At 60.4% G+C, this 15690-nt stretch overlaps 6 protein-coding genes across 6 annotated transcripts; 1 reads left to right on the top strand and 5 right to left on the bottom strand.

The window, feature by feature from the left end:
* The first annotated feature begins 20 nt into the window (after positions 1–20).
* Positions 21–3609, top strand: SPRG_02612 (hypothetical protein). Its single transcript, XM_012341178.1, has 20 exons — positions 21–155; positions 202–294; positions 342–419; positions 471–507; positions 552–609; positions 655–877; positions 926–1095; positions 1141–1277; positions 1327–1380; positions 1546–1663; positions 1709–1820; positions 1857–1934; positions 1978–2138; positions 2189–2309; positions 2365–2580; positions 2628–2867; positions 2912–3030; positions 3073–3204; positions 3247–3319; positions 3369–3609. The coding sequence occupies exons 1-20, from the start codon at positions 36–38 to the stop codon at positions 3606–3608; spliced, it is 2580 nt and encodes an 859-aa protein (XP_012196568.1). The 5' UTR covers positions 21–35; the 3' UTR covers position 3609.
* A 43-nt stretch (positions 3610–3652) lies between these two features.
* Positions 3653–6705, bottom strand: SPRG_02611 (hypothetical protein; the record flags this gene model as incomplete). Its single annotated transcript, XM_012341177.1, has 11 exons — positions 3653–3793; positions 3844–3980; positions 4068–4812; positions 4842–5249; positions 5294–5383; positions 5434–5722; positions 5776–5816; positions 5872–6020; positions 6067–6298; positions 6344–6628; positions 6676–6705. The coding sequence occupies 11 exons, from the start codon at positions 6703–6705 to the stop codon at positions 3653–3655; spliced, it is 2547 nt and encodes an 848-aa protein (XP_012196567.1).
* A 490-nt stretch (positions 6706–7195) lies between these two features.
* On the bottom strand, positions 7196–9796 carry SPRG_02610 (hypothetical protein; the record flags this gene model as incomplete). The annotated part of the gene is made up of 9 exons (XM_012341176.1): positions 7196–7325; positions 7380–7514; positions 7564–7649; positions 7699–7771; positions 7820–8380; positions 8440–8673; positions 8725–9093; positions 9146–9387; positions 9436–9796. The coding sequence occupies 9 exons, from the start codon at positions 9794–9796 to the stop codon at positions 7254–7256; spliced, it is 2133 nt and encodes a 710-aa protein (XP_012196566.1). The 3' UTR covers positions 7196–7253.
* A 90-nt stretch (positions 9797–9886) lies between these two features.
* Positions 9887–10826, bottom strand: SPRG_02609 (hypothetical protein; the record flags this gene model as incomplete). The annotated part of the gene is made up of 2 exons (XM_012341175.1): positions 10503–10826; positions 9887–10477 (listed from the first exon to the last, which is right to left on the bottom strand). Exons 1-2 carry the CDS (start codon positions 10779–10781, stop codon positions 9887–9889), a joined length of 870 nt encoding a protein of 289 aa, XP_012196565.1. The 5' UTR covers positions 10782–10826.
* A 293-nt stretch (positions 10827–11119) lies between these two features.
* On the bottom strand, positions 11120–13968 carry SPRG_02608 (hypothetical protein). The gene is made up of 14 exons (XM_012341174.1): positions 13862–13968; positions 13593–13817; positions 13197–13543; positions 13075–13150; positions 12906–13026; positions 12701–12859; positions 12211–12648; positions 12026–12167; positions 11908–11974; positions 11792–11857; positions 11637–11734; positions 11474–11579; positions 11310–11424; positions 11120–11258 (listed from the first exon to the last, which is right to left on the bottom strand). The coding sequence occupies exons 1-14, from the start codon at positions 13939–13941 to the stop codon at positions 11211–11213; spliced, it is 2088 nt and encodes a 695-aa protein (XP_012196564.1). The 5' UTR covers positions 13942–13968; the 3' UTR covers positions 11120–11210.
* Positions 13969–14466: 498 nt separating this feature from the next.
* SPRG_02607 (hypothetical protein) lies at positions 14467–15413 on the bottom strand. The gene has a single exon (XM_012341173.1). The coding sequence runs from the start codon at positions 15369–15371 to the stop codon at positions 14532–14534; it is 840 nt and encodes a 279-aa protein (XP_012196563.1). The 5' UTR covers positions 15372–15413; the 3' UTR covers positions 14467–14531.
* Between the last annotated feature and the right edge of the window lie 277 nt (positions 15414–15690).

Here is a 15690-nt window from a genome sequence, read left to right as displayed (position 1 = left end):
TTTTAAAACGAAAATAGTTACGAAAAAGACGGTCAATGATGCGGATGTTGCTATGGACGGCGGCCTCGCTCGGGCTCACCGACGCAACGAGCTCAGTCGTGTTTCACGTGCTGGCGCCGGTGGCCGGCGGGCCGTCGACCGCCTTCAACCACCAAGTCGTCACGTCTGCACCGTTGCAACGGAACACTCACGAGGATGTAGGCGCAACTGGTCGCTGCGGCGAGCCTCAACCAAACCAACGTGTGGACACTCACAACAGACATCAATGCGTCCTCGTTGCCGCTCTCGCTGCTGGTAGATTCGCTACAACGGCGCTGGCACCGAAGCTGCTGCCTGTCTAGAGCAACCTGGAGCCAGCCACTCCGGGCTCGACGCTCGTCGTCAATGCATCCGTCGAGGTCGACCCGTTCTTGATTCAAGTACAAACCTCCTTCGCCGTCTCTCTCTGGAACATGCTGCTGTGGGCGTAGGTGGTTTTTATCAACGACACGCTCCTCGCACCGCCAGGTAGATACGTTGCCTTGATGGGACAACCGTTGAGAGAGGCGTAGTTGTGTGCACCACGTCGTGCGACGCGACCAACCAAGCGCAAGCCGCCCACGCGAATTGGTCAGCAGCGTATTTCTCGACTCGAGACATAGCCCGTCAATTTAGGCTGGAAACGACCCTCGGTGCCAGTCGCAGCCAGTGGCTCTTTGTCGTGGGGCAGCGACCGCTCTGCCAACTCACGACCGCACTAAGTTCGGTGCTGCAGGAGCACCGCGTCGACGCCTACTTTGGTCTTTACAGCGCCAAGTCGCAAGTGAGCCAAGTCGCCACCAATGCGACGGTCGTCACCGCGTTCGCGTATGCACACGCGGCCGCTGCGCCGACCTCGGTACACGCTTCAACACCCGATGCGTGGCTCGCTTTATGATCTACCTAGTGTCCGAGTGTCTTTGAGACGTCGCCGGTCCTGAGCACGATTTCGGCGCACGTCGTCTCCAAGTACGCCATGCAGGTTTCCGTCCATACCGACAGCACACTGGGCACCTACGCTTTGAGCCAAACCCGCCTTCTCAAGAGCTTTGAAGCCAGCGACGCGACGACCGCAACGTGCGTCTTAAAATGAAAAGGCTCCTGGATGATGGTGGTGTGTAGGTATGTTCCGTGGGTCATTGTTGGCAGCTTCGTGTTGCTCTGTGCGCTCAGCATTCTCTACGGGCTCAAGTACAAGGGACTCAAGCTCCAGAAGCACCGCCGGTTCCCACGCCAGAGCTTGTCGACTGACATGGACGGTGCGCGCTTCTTTCCAAGAAATGTACCAAGGTGATGGTTGACGTGTAGCGATTGCGACGCTGCCCCGGACATCGTCGGCGGTCGACTTGGAGATCGAGTCGAGTGACGACGACGAGGATGACCGGCCCCACCAATACACCATGTAGCATTCCAATAGCATGTACACACTGTCCTGTAAACGTACTGAACGACATAAAGAGCTCTTCGCTGTATGCTAGCTCCTTGGTCTCATTTGAAAACGCTGGATGAAACCTTCACTGTGGACAGTGACCGAGGTGCGGGACCGACCGCTCGCGTGGCATGTCGAGAGCAGCGCGCGCGTCTTCGAGGCGAGCTGCAAGTACAAGCAGCTTCGCGCCCTCCCGCCGCCGATACTGTCGTCGGCGTACGCTCGCTACTCCTAAACCTCGTGCCTCCAGAGGCTATGTAGCACTCCAAACGACGATATCGTGCTCCTGGACGCGTCGATGAACCGGCTGCGGCAACTGCCTTCCCTTGCCATGTGGCCCAACCTCCGAGAGCTCCGCGTGCAGCTCAACCAGGTACGCGACCCTCGGTGTGAAAGTTGGCTCACGCAGCCCAAGCTCACACACGTCGCTGGTCTCGAAGCGTGTCGCCACCTGCGGGTGCTCAACGCCGCGACCAACTTGATCACGGTACCACCACCGGCGTGATGGCTATCTTTCGTAGCTAGAGTAGCACGTGCACGGACTACCAGCTGCCAACGCCCTCGTGAGCCTGGACCTCTCGTGCAACGATATTGGATCTCTGGATGGTCTCGCCGTCTGTGTGCACTTGCAAACGCTGCTTCTGGATGAGAACAAGCTCACGACTCTACGCGGCATCGAGAGCCTTCGATCGTACTAGCTGCGAAGCAGAAAAAGTGGCTCATGTGTCGGGTCATATGTAGACTGGAGCGGCTCTCGGTGCGTCGCAACCAGCTGCGCGACGACTGCATGGGGTCGATAGCGCCTCTTCAGCAGCTGCGGTCGGTCGCTCTGAGTTATAATCATCTCGCGAATCTCGACGAGGTACTATGCATTCTTCATGACAATTTCGGCGTTTTCGGGAAACATTTCGAGGTAGCTCGTCAAGACCGTGCTCTCGCTCCCTTTGCTCGAAGAGTTGGAGGCGCTGAGCAACCCCGTGACGACCGGCGACGCATACAAGTACCGTCTATGCCAACACACGCGTCTCGAGCATCTGGACATGAAGAAGATCCTGCCGACGATGCGGCAAACGCTGGCCAAAGCGGCGGATGCCAATGACGTCGCGTCCTTCGTTGCCGAGACGACACAGCTCGTACGGCGTCCTCTTATTTGGTATCGAATTGATGTTGGGCGCTCTAGTACATGGACCACATGCAGCAGCAGAAGCGCGTCCTGGACGACGGCCTGCGCTTGTACAAGGCGCGGGAAGCCATGCTCACGGCCGCGCACGACGAGTGCATCGCTGGCCTCCACGCCGACCTCGCCGAGTGCGTGCAGTTCGCCCGCGGCCTCTCGCGCCACGACAAGTGCGTGCTTCGATCGGCGCGGGTTCTAAGCCACTGTAGGGCATCGTATCTTGTCTCGAAAGCTGGCCTCGAGGTAGAATCCCTACCTCTTGATCGTCCGTCGGAGCATGCATGCAGGAGTGGAAGCACATGCTGGTGACCACAATGGCCGCGCAACAAGAAGAGGAAAAGAAAGCTGCAGAAGTGGCCGCGAGGAATCGCCACGCGACGCTACTGCAGCGGGTCCGGGACACAAGGTACCGTCGCTCTCTCGAGCCCGCGTCCTAACCTAGCCCTAGTCCCGAGCAGCAGTTGCGGGAGCTCGCGGCCCACCGCCCGCACGTGTGGCGGGACATCAAGGTACTCGCATTGCAGCAGCGTATGGTCGACGAAGAGGCCGATCGGATGGCCTCCGAGGCCCGGCACATCGAGTACGCTCCTCGAATTGAATGTGATCGAACCGATCCGAGTAGGCTGGCGGCGCAAGCGCGGAATAAAGCCATGGAGCGAGACGCCCGCGTCGAGCTCGTCTTGGGCCTTGCCAAGGTCCAGCGCCAATTTTCCATCTATTCTACAACTACAAAGAGGCGCGTAGGACTCGAAGCTCCACGAGGCGCCAGAGTACACGGCCACATTCCGTCGGCTACGCGTCCGAGGCGACGCGCTTGCCAAGCGACGGGCTGCCGCGAGATGCATTCAACGGGCCTACCGCCGCCACAAGCGCAAGGACTTGACCGATCTCCAGGCACCGAGCGCCGTCGCCGTCGTTGTCGACGCGGTCGCACCGCCCAGCAAGTCTCGGTTCGCGCTGCCATGGCGCAAGAGACGCGTCTAACTAGCACAGAGTGTTGGATTATATATAAGGAACAGGAATCTAGCCTAGGCAAACAGACGCGGGACAGGGAACGCAGTGTGCACACGGGGCAACCGAAAGTCGCAGAGCCCGAGCATTGTCCACTCCACAAGCTGCTTGGCGTGGAGCGCGTCGGCTTCGAGCTGCTGCACGCGTATCAGCTCGTCCTACAGAACTGGTATCAATCTATCAAGGCAGGAGGGGTGTCGAGGCGTACCACGTGCTTTTGAAAGATGTCTTGGAGCTGACCGGGCTCGAGCGTGGCCGTGCCCCGGCGATGCATGTCGTTGCACACGGTGCGGATGAGCTGCCGGTGGCCGCGCGTGAACGTCTCTTTGAGTTGCGCCTGCTGAGCTTCAAAGCGCGCCATCGTCTCGGTCGTCTACACGTGGAAGAAATCCATGAGAAAAAGAGTTTGAGACGGCGGATCAAAGCGTGTACCAATGTCCATGGGCTCGTCTTCGTCCAGCATGCACGTCGTCAGCTGCATTAGAAGCGACCGCGCGTGGCTTGCAAACGGCGACGGCGTCACACTGGGTGGTGCCGCATCCAGCGTCGGCTCGACTGCGGCGACGATCGTCGCAACTTCCGCGATCGTGTCGAGACGCGACGGAATGCTACTCTCCACCGGTGGCGGCGTCATTGCCTCAAGAGGCGACGGCGGAGAGTCGGCAACAACCGCCGGCTCGTCCATGATGAGCTCCTTGTTGCGGCGCTTGGGGATCACAAACGGGCTCCAGTCGCGCTGGTCCTCGGCCGTCGTCTTGGTTGGCGTCGACGGCGCAGGTGTCTGCGGCATCACGGGCGACGAGCACGGCGAAATGGACACGACGGGCGACGGGACTGCGATCTTGGCTGGGCGCTTCATCGGCGTCACGAGCGCTGGAGCGATTTTCGGCGGGTGCACGACGATCGCAACCGGCTTCGGTGCCAGCGGCTTGAGCTCGTAGCTCCACGGCGACGCTTTGGTGCGCTTTGTCGAGTCGGTGGTGGCGACGGCAGCAATCTCGGGTTCGAGCTTGCGCTTGAGTGGCGGCGATGCCAGCACGTCGGGCACAACGTCGACGACCGGTGCTGGCGTTGATGCCGGTGTCGATGCCGGAGCGTCGACCACCTTGACCTTGAGCGGCCGCACAATAAAGGCGTCGACGTCGTCGACCACGGACGGCGGCGGACTTGGCGTCTTCTTACTGCTCTTTTTTGGTCTTTTTTGACCTTGAGCTCTTTTGCCGCTGTGAGTTTGAGCTTGCACGGCTTCGTGGGCGCGGCAAACGTCTGCTTGGGCTCGCCGAGGAACTCGTGGAGCGCGTGCACGCGGAGCTCATTCGCGTTGGCCGACACGACCATCCACTCTTTCTCGTCTTGAATCTCAAACGGCAGCAGCGTCAAGAGACCGCCTTGGTCCTGGTAGAACGACTCGTAGCCTTGCACGTACGTCGGTGGCGTGTGGACGCCGAGGGCGGCGTCGGCCGTCGCCTTGTGCACGAAGACGCTACCGTCCGAGCACATGCCGAGCGTGACGCCCATCGCGTCCCCCGTGAGGTTGGAGACCGTGCGCAGTTGACGCTTGCGAAAGTTGAGCGTCGGGCGCGCGGAGGCGACCGCCGTCGACGACGGAAGGTCCTACGCAGTGCGTTAGCTTGCTGTGTGGATGCTTAGAAGCGTACGAGTTCAAAGCGCTTGGAGTTGTCGAGGTCGACGAGCGCCAGCCGCTCCGACCCGCCGTACGCGTAGTGGCCAAAGACTTCCACCGCGTCCTAGATCGTAGAGGTGAGTCGATTCGGAGAGCAAGCTAAGAAGTAGGGACCGTTGTGTGTTTGATGTCCGTGTACTCGAACGACGCAATCGTGCCGTCGTCGGATGTCGCTTCTGAGAGCGTCCAGACGCGGATGGCTTGGTGCTCGGACTTGGAGATGACCTGGTTGGGGCCGGGCCCGAACGCGAGGTACTCGAGGCTGATCCCGTTGGTCTGACGATCAAAGACGCACTGCCACGTCCACTTGGACTCGTCGTCGTCGGAGTTCGGGTCCCAGTAGAAGCGCCAGAGGTGCAGGTTCTTGATGCCAAGGCCGCAGAGCACTTGGTATTCGGTCGTACTAATGGCACATGCCGGAAATGAGACAGGAGGACACGAGATGCGTGGACCAACATGAGGCTGTCGCCAGGCACCGCGCGCACCGCACCAAAGCCCTAGAGACGAGCATGAGCATGTCATGTTCCGATACAAAGGTCGATCGATGCGTACGCGCAGCTTGGCGTCGTTGTACGAGTGCGTCACGACCTCGGCCGTCGGCACGCCAATCGCCTCGGTCGGTAGCACGATCGAGTCGATGTCAATGACAAGGATCTCGGTCGATCCGCGGTAGACACCGGCAAAGATGAACCGACCGTCCTCTACGCGAGAGACCGTCGTACGCGCATCCATCAGGTAATGGCGCACCAGGAATGACGACGTGGACGCGCAGCGTCGTGTACATGCCACGCGCGGTAATGTGTTCGAGGACGACGCCCTTGCGGAAGACGAGCGCGTTGGCGTCGACAGAGCTGACTTCGACCGTTCCGACGTCAATGCCCCGCTTGAAGTTGTCGACGAGCGGGTAGAGGCGGATCGTGCCGTTGTTAAAGCCGGCGACGACAAAGCGGCCGGCGCGGTCGACGGCGACGGACGAGACCTATGCCCACTGTTGGCATTCGACTTGCATTCGCGATCTGCGTACCTGGAAGTCTAGGGCAAAGTGGTTGGCGGGCGTCGATGGCGTGGCCTTGGCCGGCGACGAGAGCGAGTCAAAGAGCACTTCACACTCGCTGTCGCTGTCGCTGTCACTGTCGTTCTCCATCATGACGTTCTCCTTGTTGAAGCTCATGGCCTTGTAGTCAAACTCTTCCTCGGACGAGCTCGCACCGCCGTCGTCGTCCTTGAGGTCGAGCACCTTGGCGATCTTGCGCTTCTTCTTGCCTTGGCTCAGCGTGAGCTGGCGCACGTCGCCGAGCCCCGCCGGCTTCTACATCCCGTTGTTTAGTTAGTCGAATCCACACAATGTAGTCGAACCGTCTTGAGCGGCGGCGTCAGGAAGGACATGGCGGCGAGTGTGCAAATGGCTCAGCCCTCGGCAGGGTCGCGCTTTTTAATACAAATCGTTTATTGCAAATACAAAAGGCAAGTAGAACCCTCCTATTTAAAAAAGAACCGGGTGCGGTATAAAATCACACGTGACAGCCATCGCGTGCGCGGGAAGAGCGGCCAAGCATCCGGATAAAAATCCGGATAACGCAAAATTGGCGCACTTTTTGAACGGCCCGCGCGTCGTTTAGTCGTTTAGTCGTTGGCTCGTTTCAGTAGTCGTTTCGTTAGTCGATATTGGTAGTCGATATGGTAGTCGAAACGCGCCAGCCCCAGCGCCAGCCCCATGACCAGAAGCGATGGTCTCGGCTTTCGACCCTTGATGGCGTCGGAAAGATTGTCCAGGATCATGATGCTAGGCACCATGCAAGGGGTGCGGGAAGAGAGCTTGCAGAGGAGGCCTGCGGCGATGATTGTAGTATCTGCTTGGAACCGTGATGCCCATCGAGGTGAACGCAAGGGTTGTGTAGTTGATGGAAGCTAGTCGTACTGTGTGGTGGATTACTCTACGCCTCTGGGTCTGGCGACGCGACGGCGGCGAGACGCTCCATGTAGATCGCATGCCGCTCCTTTGTGAGCTAGTAGCCATCACGCCGTTAGACTATCAAGTTGATACATCCATCCTCATCTACCTCCTCGCGCTCGGCGTGGAGCGCCATCTCGAGTTGTTGGAACGCCTTCATTTTGAGTTGGACTTGCTCCATTTGGCATTGGAGCAAGTCGCGCATGAGACGCTTCACGGCGCTTGCCTCTTGCGTCGCAATGCTCTACCGTCACATGAGAGACTACGTGGCGCATGCATGATGACCGACGTACGTGCGCGTTGGCGGCGAGGAGCGCGACGGTCGTTGCCGACGACACCTGCTCCGACACGAGGCCCTCGAGCGACACATCCTCCTTCACTACACGTACGCTTCAGTGGGAACCCAGGGGATGGAAGATGAGACGTACAGCTCAAGCCCGCATCATTGGCTGTCTTGGCGAGCGCCTTGGCACCCTTTTCAAGGCCCGCCTTGGGCGTGGCCTAGGTTCGAGACACTCGAGTCGTTTACCACGCAAGTATTATTCGTACCGCCGCTGGACTCGACGCTTTGGCGGCCGACGGCGTGTTGAGCTCGTCGAGCTCGGCCAAGACCGCGCGCGTCGCTGCTTGCACAAGCTGCGGGTCGGCGCTCGCGACGATATCGGCCACGTTGGCCGTCGCGCGCGCCAGCGGGAAAAGACCTGAGGTTTTGGATGTGGATGCGTTCGTACGCGGCTCTTGGGCGTCGAGCGGCAGCTGAAGGAACTGGAAGAGACACTCTTTCGGCGGCTTCCCCACCGCGATGCCGACCTCGTTCCAGTCGACCGCCTGGGACGTATCGAGCGCATCCAGTGCATCGACCAGTCGCTGTACGTGGTCGTCCGTCCACTTGCAGTTCGAAGGCACCGGCACAAAGTCGGTCACATCCAAGTGCGTTGGAAACTTGCGCTTCGCAAAACAGTTTTCGCAGACGCCGGTGCCTGGACGGGTGCCCCACGCATCCAGCTTCCGGAACGGCCCGCCGAGCTGCGACTGCCGCTCCTTGCGCTTGGCGTCCAGCGACAGTTCGTATGCAATCGCGCTCTGGACGCAGGATTCGCACACGCTCAACTACGCACGAAACACAGGATGTCAGCTATCAGCTATCAGATATCAGATACGAGGTGTACCGCGGGCGTCGGAAGCGCCGCGACATCGAGGTCCAGTGTCGAGGGAACGCTGGGCGGCATCGCGTGCGCCGGCACGTGGAAGTTGATCAAGCCCCAGTGCGTCAAGAACTCGTGCACGCGCAAGACCGCGCACACGTCGCCTGCAAGATTACGCCGGCATGCCGTGGCCGTCAGGTAGACGTGCGGCTGGGCGCGCGAGGCATGCACCATGTAGTTGCGGTACGTCACATACACCTAAAACGACGACAAGTTGTCCACACTTCTTGCCAGAGTTCCTGGAGGCACCTGCGGCGTCTTGGACCGGATCGTGCCGGGCCGCGGCTCGTCGAAAAACTCGGGCAACATGCGCTTCTCAAGCGGGTGCACGGCGTCGAGCGAGAACCAGCGGCTGCAGCTCGGAATCGCGACGACGGTCTGTTGCTCGAGCGCGACTGAGCCCGGCGCAGAGTGCAGATGCACGGCCACGCCCTTCGTCGGCTCGGACGTTGCGCTGGCCTCAAAGTGGTCGAGCACGCTCGTCGTAGGCTTGTTGGTCGTCGACGACTGCAACAAGAGCGAGACAGCCGCCGCGGCGCCGCCGTCAAGCCGCGCAACGACACTCGAATCGACCTTGGTGTGCTTGACGTGCGCCGGCATCTCGCTCGCGGAGGGCGACTGCACATGGGTCACATCAATCCATGATGGTCAAATGAGAGTGTCGTCGTACCCGAGGACGCTTGACCGTCGACGGCGTCATGTAGTCGAGCGCATTGATCCACATGGGCGCATACTTCTTTTGCGCATTGTAGAATTCGGACGAGATGTTGAAGGGCGCGGCCATGGCTTCGATCGAGTCGATGTGCGTGTCGGTCGTGATGCTCGTGCGGAGCACGTACTCGTCGTAGGCGTCGGGCAACCCGGGCCAGTGCACGACGACGTAGTCGCCGACGCAGCCCACGACGCGGCAGCCTAGATAGCACACCGCTTAGGCTACATGGCTACCATGTTGCAGTGTACCGCGTCGCTCCAGCTGCGGGTCCGTCGTCGTCGTCGCGACCACGTTCGAGTGAGAGAGCAGCGTCGAGACTATCACGTCTGCGTCCTTTGTGGCCTTCTCACGGATGTGCGTGAGAATGTCGTTGGGCGTCAGCGACAGCGTGAGCAGCGGGTAGATGTAGCCCGAGAGGAGGCGCTCGGTGCGGAAGAAGATCCCGGGCACGAGGCCGCTCTGGCGCAGGTGAACGAGCGCATCGATCGCATGCGCCGTGACGTCCGGATGCAGACGCATGAGCAGGATGCCCACGGACGCGCGGAAGCCTTCGTCCCGCGACTGGTTGACCCCGTCGGAGCTCGGGATCGGCCGCTCGAGCTTCGTCATCCGCACTTGAATTTTCACCAGCCTCCAATTTCAGCCAATCACAGTGCGCAACCGTCCAAACTCAAAACTCAAAACTCAAATCCGTTGTCATTAGATCGAGGCTGTGGCATGCAGCTCGACTTCGGGTGGCACGCCGACGACGCCAGTCCGTAGCAGCCACTCGAGCTCATGGGCGACACCGTCGGCGTCGTGGTCGTAGCGCGAGACGCGGTTCGCTGCTCGCTTGACCGCATCGTCGCCGTTGGCCATCGCGATACCTAGTCCGGCGGTCTGGACGAACTCGAGGTCGTTCAAGCCGTCGCCAAACGCGACCGTGCGCGTGAGAGGTATCGAGAGGTGCTGTGCGAGGCGCGTGAGCCCGACTCCCTTGTGCACTTGGCTTGGAAGGCATTCGACGAACGTCGAGTACTTGTTGAAGGTGAGACTTGGCACCTCGGCGGTCAGCGTAGCGTGGATCGCATCGACGTCGCGCCCGAGGACCGCGAGCTGGCATGGCCGGACGCCCGTCGTGTCGTACTCGTCGACGAGGTTGTAGACGCCGCCCGTGCGCTTACTGTACTCGTCAATGAGGTCGTAGTGGTGCGGATGCGTCGGCTTGGCGTGGATCACCCCACGCTCCTCGTCGTACACGTTGACGCAGCGGTCCATATCGGCGGCCACCCGAAGCACGTGGCGGACGCTCTCGGCAGCCATCGTGTCAATGAACGAGCGGCTTGTTGGTCGGGTCAAAGGCGCGGCGCCATTGCATGACACCAGCGTCAGCGCCATTGCACGACACCAGCGTCACACCGTGGTCGAGGCCGAGCTGGCGCGCCGCCTCCACCATGCACGCGGTCGACCGCCCGGAGCAGAGCGAGACGATGGCGCCGGTCGCAACGACGGCGCGGATCGCCGCAGCAGTGCGCGGGCTCACGTGGCCGGCCTTGTTGAGGAGCGTGCCATCGAGGTCGAACGCGAGGAGCGAGTACCACGGCGCCTTGCCCATGCCGCCAATCCAATATTGGTCGCCGAGCAATATATTGGGTGCGTGCACTTTCATGTTGAAAACAAATGTGATACAAATCTCGAATGTAGCGCCACGAATGCAACATGTTTAAAACTATGGGATGCAGCCAACTTCAACCGAATCTTCGGCCGACGACGGCCTGTTTGGCCGCCATCTTCTGATCCATGACGCCCTGCGGGGCCAGCCGTATCCTACTATCCTACCAAACTATCCTTTTATCCTACCGCGCTCAGTCGCCGCATGGGACGGTGGTTCAATCCACGCAACACCGAGCTGCTGCGATCGATGCGCCACCAACATTCAAGTCCTGCAACGGAGTGCGAACGCTTTGTGTTCCTTTGACGATTGCAGCTTCGCTTGCTTGGGCTACCCCTCCCTTTTCTAGCTCGACGCATGCAGAGACGCCCTTTACTCGTCGTCGGCCACGTCGTTGCCCGGCAAGATGGCTTGGCACGCCTACGTACGGTGCTATCCGTCATCTGCTCATCGACACACCATCGCGGATACCTGCATGAGTTGGGGCACGTGGAGCTCGTCGAATGAGAGCGACATGAGGTCGAGCGCCGTCATGACGCGTTGCAAGGCCTCGGCCGAAATCGTGGGCATCTTGGGGTAGCGTTGGCTAGTGCACCGCCGTCGACACAGTGCAGAGAGGCGATGGTTTGGAGTACCTAAAGTGCGTCAACAAAATGTACTTGGCGTTGGCCTTGAGCCCGACGCCGATCGCTTCGTCGGTCGTCGAGTGGTCCTTGGCCTTGGCTTCGTCCAGCATGCCCTCTACACCATAGGTTGGTCGTTGATACACTGCACTATCAACTTGTTGACGCGCGATACCTTCAAACGTGGCTTCGTGAATGAGCAAGTCGGCGTCTTCGGCGTACTGGACGAGCGCATCGCTCGGGCGGCAGTCGCCAGAGAAGGCGACCTTGAACCTAGATCTCCATCTTCAGGTTTTCGTCGATTTAAAGAGCACAGAAACGGATCCATACCCGTTGGCACACGTGAGCACGAGTGCATACGAGAGGTGGCAGTGCTGGACCGGTACGCACTCAAAGCTACACATGCCATGAGCCAACCGATTGTGATTTTGGATGAAGCGCTGGACCTCGTCACGCCATAACGCTGCTTGAGAATATCACGAATGGCCTTTTCGTGCGACCCAAATCGCTCCTCTAGAGACAATATGCAACTGAGCTCAAGTTGGTCCGGATGTATGTACGTACGGTCCTTGGCGCTGGGTCCATGGACGTCAAAGAAGCCGTTGCTCTCGTACATGTACTTGGCGTTGATGTTTGCGTCCACCGCGCCATAGTCACGCAGCCAGTTGAGCACGTGTGGCGGGCCCACGATCGCCAAGGGCGGCAGCTACAACCATCTGCTGGAACACGCCGAGGTTCGATCCCTGTACCTCGATCGGGCGACGACTCAGAAGCCGCACCAAGCCCAAGTGGTGGTCGGCGTGGTTGTGCGAGATCCACACCACGTGGAGGTTGGTTAGAAGCGCCGTCAGTGCGGCCTCGTCGCCACCGACGTGCCGGTACAGCTGCCCGTACGTGCCTTCGCCTGCATCCAGCAAGAGGTAGGCGTCGCCGAACCGAAGCAAATTCGACGTGACGTTGCGATATTTCGACGGAATCGCCGAGCCCGTGCCGAGGAACGTGACAGCACCCGCTTGCACGCAGGCGGCACTCGAGCGTTGGCTCGGCGGCGCCAGTGTCACGTTGGCCTCGCGGAGCATCGTCTGCGTCTCGGCGGTGACCGCGGCAAGGTCCAACGGGGCAAAGCAGCTCGCGCGGTCAACGCCTTGCTTGGGCACAGGGACGAGCGTGAACTTGAGCAGCGGTTCCTACACCCGACGTCTCGAGGTACATCAACGGTGGTCGAGTCTCGGGACGTACGCCGACGATGGCGGCGCCAAACTCCGTGTCGACTGAGGTCGTCGAGTCGTTTTCGTGGTGCGACGTGGGAAAGGTGGCCGGGAACAGGCCGTGCAGCGTGGCTTGGAGGGCCGCGCTGGCACGGTACGGTGTCCGTTGCGGACACGCCGTATGGTTGACCTAGCGAGTACAGCGTTTGAGCTGCAGTCGCCACGATAGAGTAGACCAGAATGTGCTGCACGCGGCGACCAAACGTCAAGGTCCACGCAATGTAGTCGGGGTGCGAAAGGACGTCGATGCCGCCCATGTGCACGAGCACTGCCAGGTCCGTCTCGCCACCTTGATACCTGGGGACCGATACAATCCAATGTACTTGATAGAGACGGGATGCGTACTTGTGAAAAGCGCGGGCTTGCAAGAGAGGCGCGATCGACGACACACCGGGGCACGCCACGACCGCAAACGCGGCGCCTAGCCGAAGGCACACTCGGACGCAGGCCAGCGAAAGCGTGTCTACCTGGAAGCGACGGTTCGACGCACTGCGCCGGTGTCACGACCACCGACTTGCCGTCGACGACAACCGTAACGTCTTCACCGCGATGCAAGGCGCCGCAGAGCGGGCCCTTGGGCACACCGAGAGCAAGCGCTTTCTGGATCAAAAACTTGCCGCGCTGGCGAGGCGTCTCGCCAATGTAGCTCACGCTCGTGACCGTCGGGACTTTCTGGCGCTTGGCCGAGCTCTCGTCGTCGGTTGCCGCGCGCGACGTTGTCACGACGACGGCGTCCAGCGTCAGGTTCTCATCGGTTAGGAGCGGCGCGTCGCTCGTCGATACAATGTCGTGTGCTTTCAGCTCAAACTTGGGCCTAATGCGATCGTGAGCCATCGACTCTACGCGCAACCGCAGGACGCAACCGGTTGAGGAAATGGCGCGTCGCGTGGAGAAAGGCGGACGTGCCGTCAGGTCCGCAGAGGCGCAGGCCCTTCTTGCCAATGTCCGAGATGGTCAGGATGAGGCCCGGCAGGCCGCCCAATGTTTCGGACGTGAGCTCCGTGAGAAGGACCGTCTGGAGCTTCCCGAGGCGGACGCGGTGCTCCATACACACCCGCTGGAGGCCTTCGCATGCGTTGAAGAGGTACCTAGCACGCATGGCCTCAGAGGAAGGATGCAGCAGATCAAGTACCGCTGGCTCTCTCCCGTGACGATCACGGACGGCGCCATCTCGGCGCTGCCAACGCCGAGCACTTGGATGTCGAGGCCCATGGCTGGCAAGTAAGTGCAATCTCGACGACTTGATTTAATGCCAAGGAATTCACACTCGTGTACTTGATAGTTGTATGGTGAATAAAACACAAACAATATCATTCCGCAATACCATGGGCCAATCGTTGGCGAGATGAAACGGGACGGCAATGGACGTGGCAGCGCCGACTGCCAGCATGGCGTCGGCTGCCAAGGTCGTCGCGGGACATTGGTCGCGGGAGCGCTTGCTAGCACGAGTACCGGATGGTCGCAGCTCTAAGAACTGGCGAGCGTATGATGGCCCGCCACAAGGTGTCTCGCTCCACGCGAGACTCGTGGCACATCGCAGGGGAGGTCGCGTGTCGAGTCCTCGCTCGCTGTAGTGGCCATAACAAAGCGAATGCCCACAGCTTCGCATGCATGCTCCATACCAAACGTTCCTACCAGCATGCCCCGCTCGGGACCTGTGAATGACCATAAAGCTTGCTCGTTGGAAGCTCCGACGCTATTCTGCCGTCTGCAGCATGCCAGATCCAAAGCGAGGCATGGACACACACATATCATGTTCTTATTTACCGCATGGCGGCGATCTTATTCGATCTTAATCGCGCTTAGACATTGCGGTAGCCGTGGAGCGGCTTCTTCTCGTCCGAGTTGCCGTCAATGTGGTTGACGTTCTTGGCCGTGTGGAAGAACTGCACGTAGGCGCCGAGGGCGAAGAGCACGAGCGTCGCGGCGAAGTAGCCCCACCACGAGGACGGCACGTTGTTGATGAACGACGCGTTGCCCTTGATGTTGGTGAGCTGGTCGCCGGTCGGGTACCCGCCGATGAAGTGGCCAAGCGCGCCGATAAAGATGGCCGCGCCCGCAAACGACGTCGCAATCACGAGCGCCGTCTTCTCAAGCTTGAGCGCCGCGACACCGCCGGCGATCGCCGTAATGATCACGATCGCATAGTGCACGTACAGGTGGTTCTCGCCGCCGAGGCTGGCCGTGAACGACGCGTCAAAGATGAAGCCGCCCATCGCGCCGGCGACCGCGCCGATCGCGAAGATACCCACGTCGTAAAAGTAGAGGACGAGGACCGCGGCGAGGATGCCGCCAATGACAAAGCCGACGTACGCTGCGTTCTGGTTGGCGAAGAGCTGGAGGAGCACGTCGTACGAGAAGCACGCGCCAAAGAAGAACGAGGCCGCGAAGAGCACCGGGTAGATCATCTTGTAGCCGGCAAAGGTGACGCCGAGCGACGCGACGAGCGCGATCGCGGCAAAGATGCCCTTGAGCGTCGAGGCGGTCGCCGAGTCGCCGCCCGAGAGCGTGTCAATGACTTGCGAGCCCGAGGTGTTGAGCACCTTCTGCACTTGGTTGACGGGCGCCGTCGTGGCCGAGTCGGCAGCGACAAGCGCGACGCAGAGCGCCGCGGCCGCGAGGTAGGTCATGGAGCGGGCCATCGTCGTATTGTGGGAGGAGACAGCAAATTCACAACTGACCCATCATCTCACTCGTGGCGATCGTCCTGTGCCGAATTCATGACAAATGGCGTGCGTCTGATTGGTGCGTTTGGGTTAATTTTCGGCATCTGCCAGCGCAGCTGCCGCACGTCGCAGATGCAATTCGCTTATAGCGTGTGTGTCCGACGCTGGGGGCGGCCTGTCCCGCGCGTACCGACGTCAATTGGTCTTGAATGAGCGAATTGCAGATGAAGTGCGGGCGAACCAGGTCGCTGCTGCATGGATCGCACACGCGGGCAATTGCTTGCAAGCGAAGATC

The sequence above is a fragment of the Saprolegnia parasitica genome (assembly GCF_000151545.1).
Source record: "Saprolegnia parasitica CBS 223.65 unplaced genomic scaffold supercont2.6, whole genome shotgun sequence".
Classification (NCBI taxonomy): domain Eukaryota; phylum Oomycota; class Saprolegniomycetes; order Saprolegniales; family Saprolegniaceae; genus Saprolegnia; species Saprolegnia parasitica.
The sequence above is the reverse complement of the archived record's forward strand: the minus strand, read 5'-3'. Positions and strand labels throughout refer to the sequence as shown.

Bases quoted from the DNA above. Each gene is read 5' to 3' on its own strand.
- SPRG_02612 (XM_012341178.1), top strand. From the start codon at position 36: ATGATGCGGATGTTGCTATGGACGGCGGCCTCGCTCGGGCTCACCGAC. The intron at 878-925 runs GTACACGCTTCA...TGATCTACCTAG, and splicing joins CGGCCGCTGCGCCGACCTCG to TGTCCGAGTGTCTTTGAGAC. The intron at 1,664-1,708 runs GTACGCTCGCTA...GAGGCTATGTAG, and splicing joins CCGCCGATACTGTCGTCGGC to CACTCCAAACGACGATATCG.
- SPRG_02608 (XM_012341174.1), bottom strand. From the start codon at position 13,941: ATGGGCCTCGACATCCAAGTGCTCGGCGTTGGCAGCGCCGAGATGGCG. The intron at 13,027-13,074 runs GTACGCATCCCG...ATCGGTCCCCAG, and splicing joins CAAGCCCGCGCTTTTCACAA to GTATCAAGGTGGCGAGACGG. The intron at 11,425-11,473 runs GTACTCCAAACC...GCGGTGCACTAG, and splicing joins ATTTTGTTGACGCACTTTAG to CCAACGCTACCCCAAGATGC.
- SPRG_02607 (XM_012341173.1), bottom strand. From the start codon at position 15,371: ATGGCCCGCTCCATGACCTACCTCGCGGCCGCGGCGCTCTGCGTCGCG.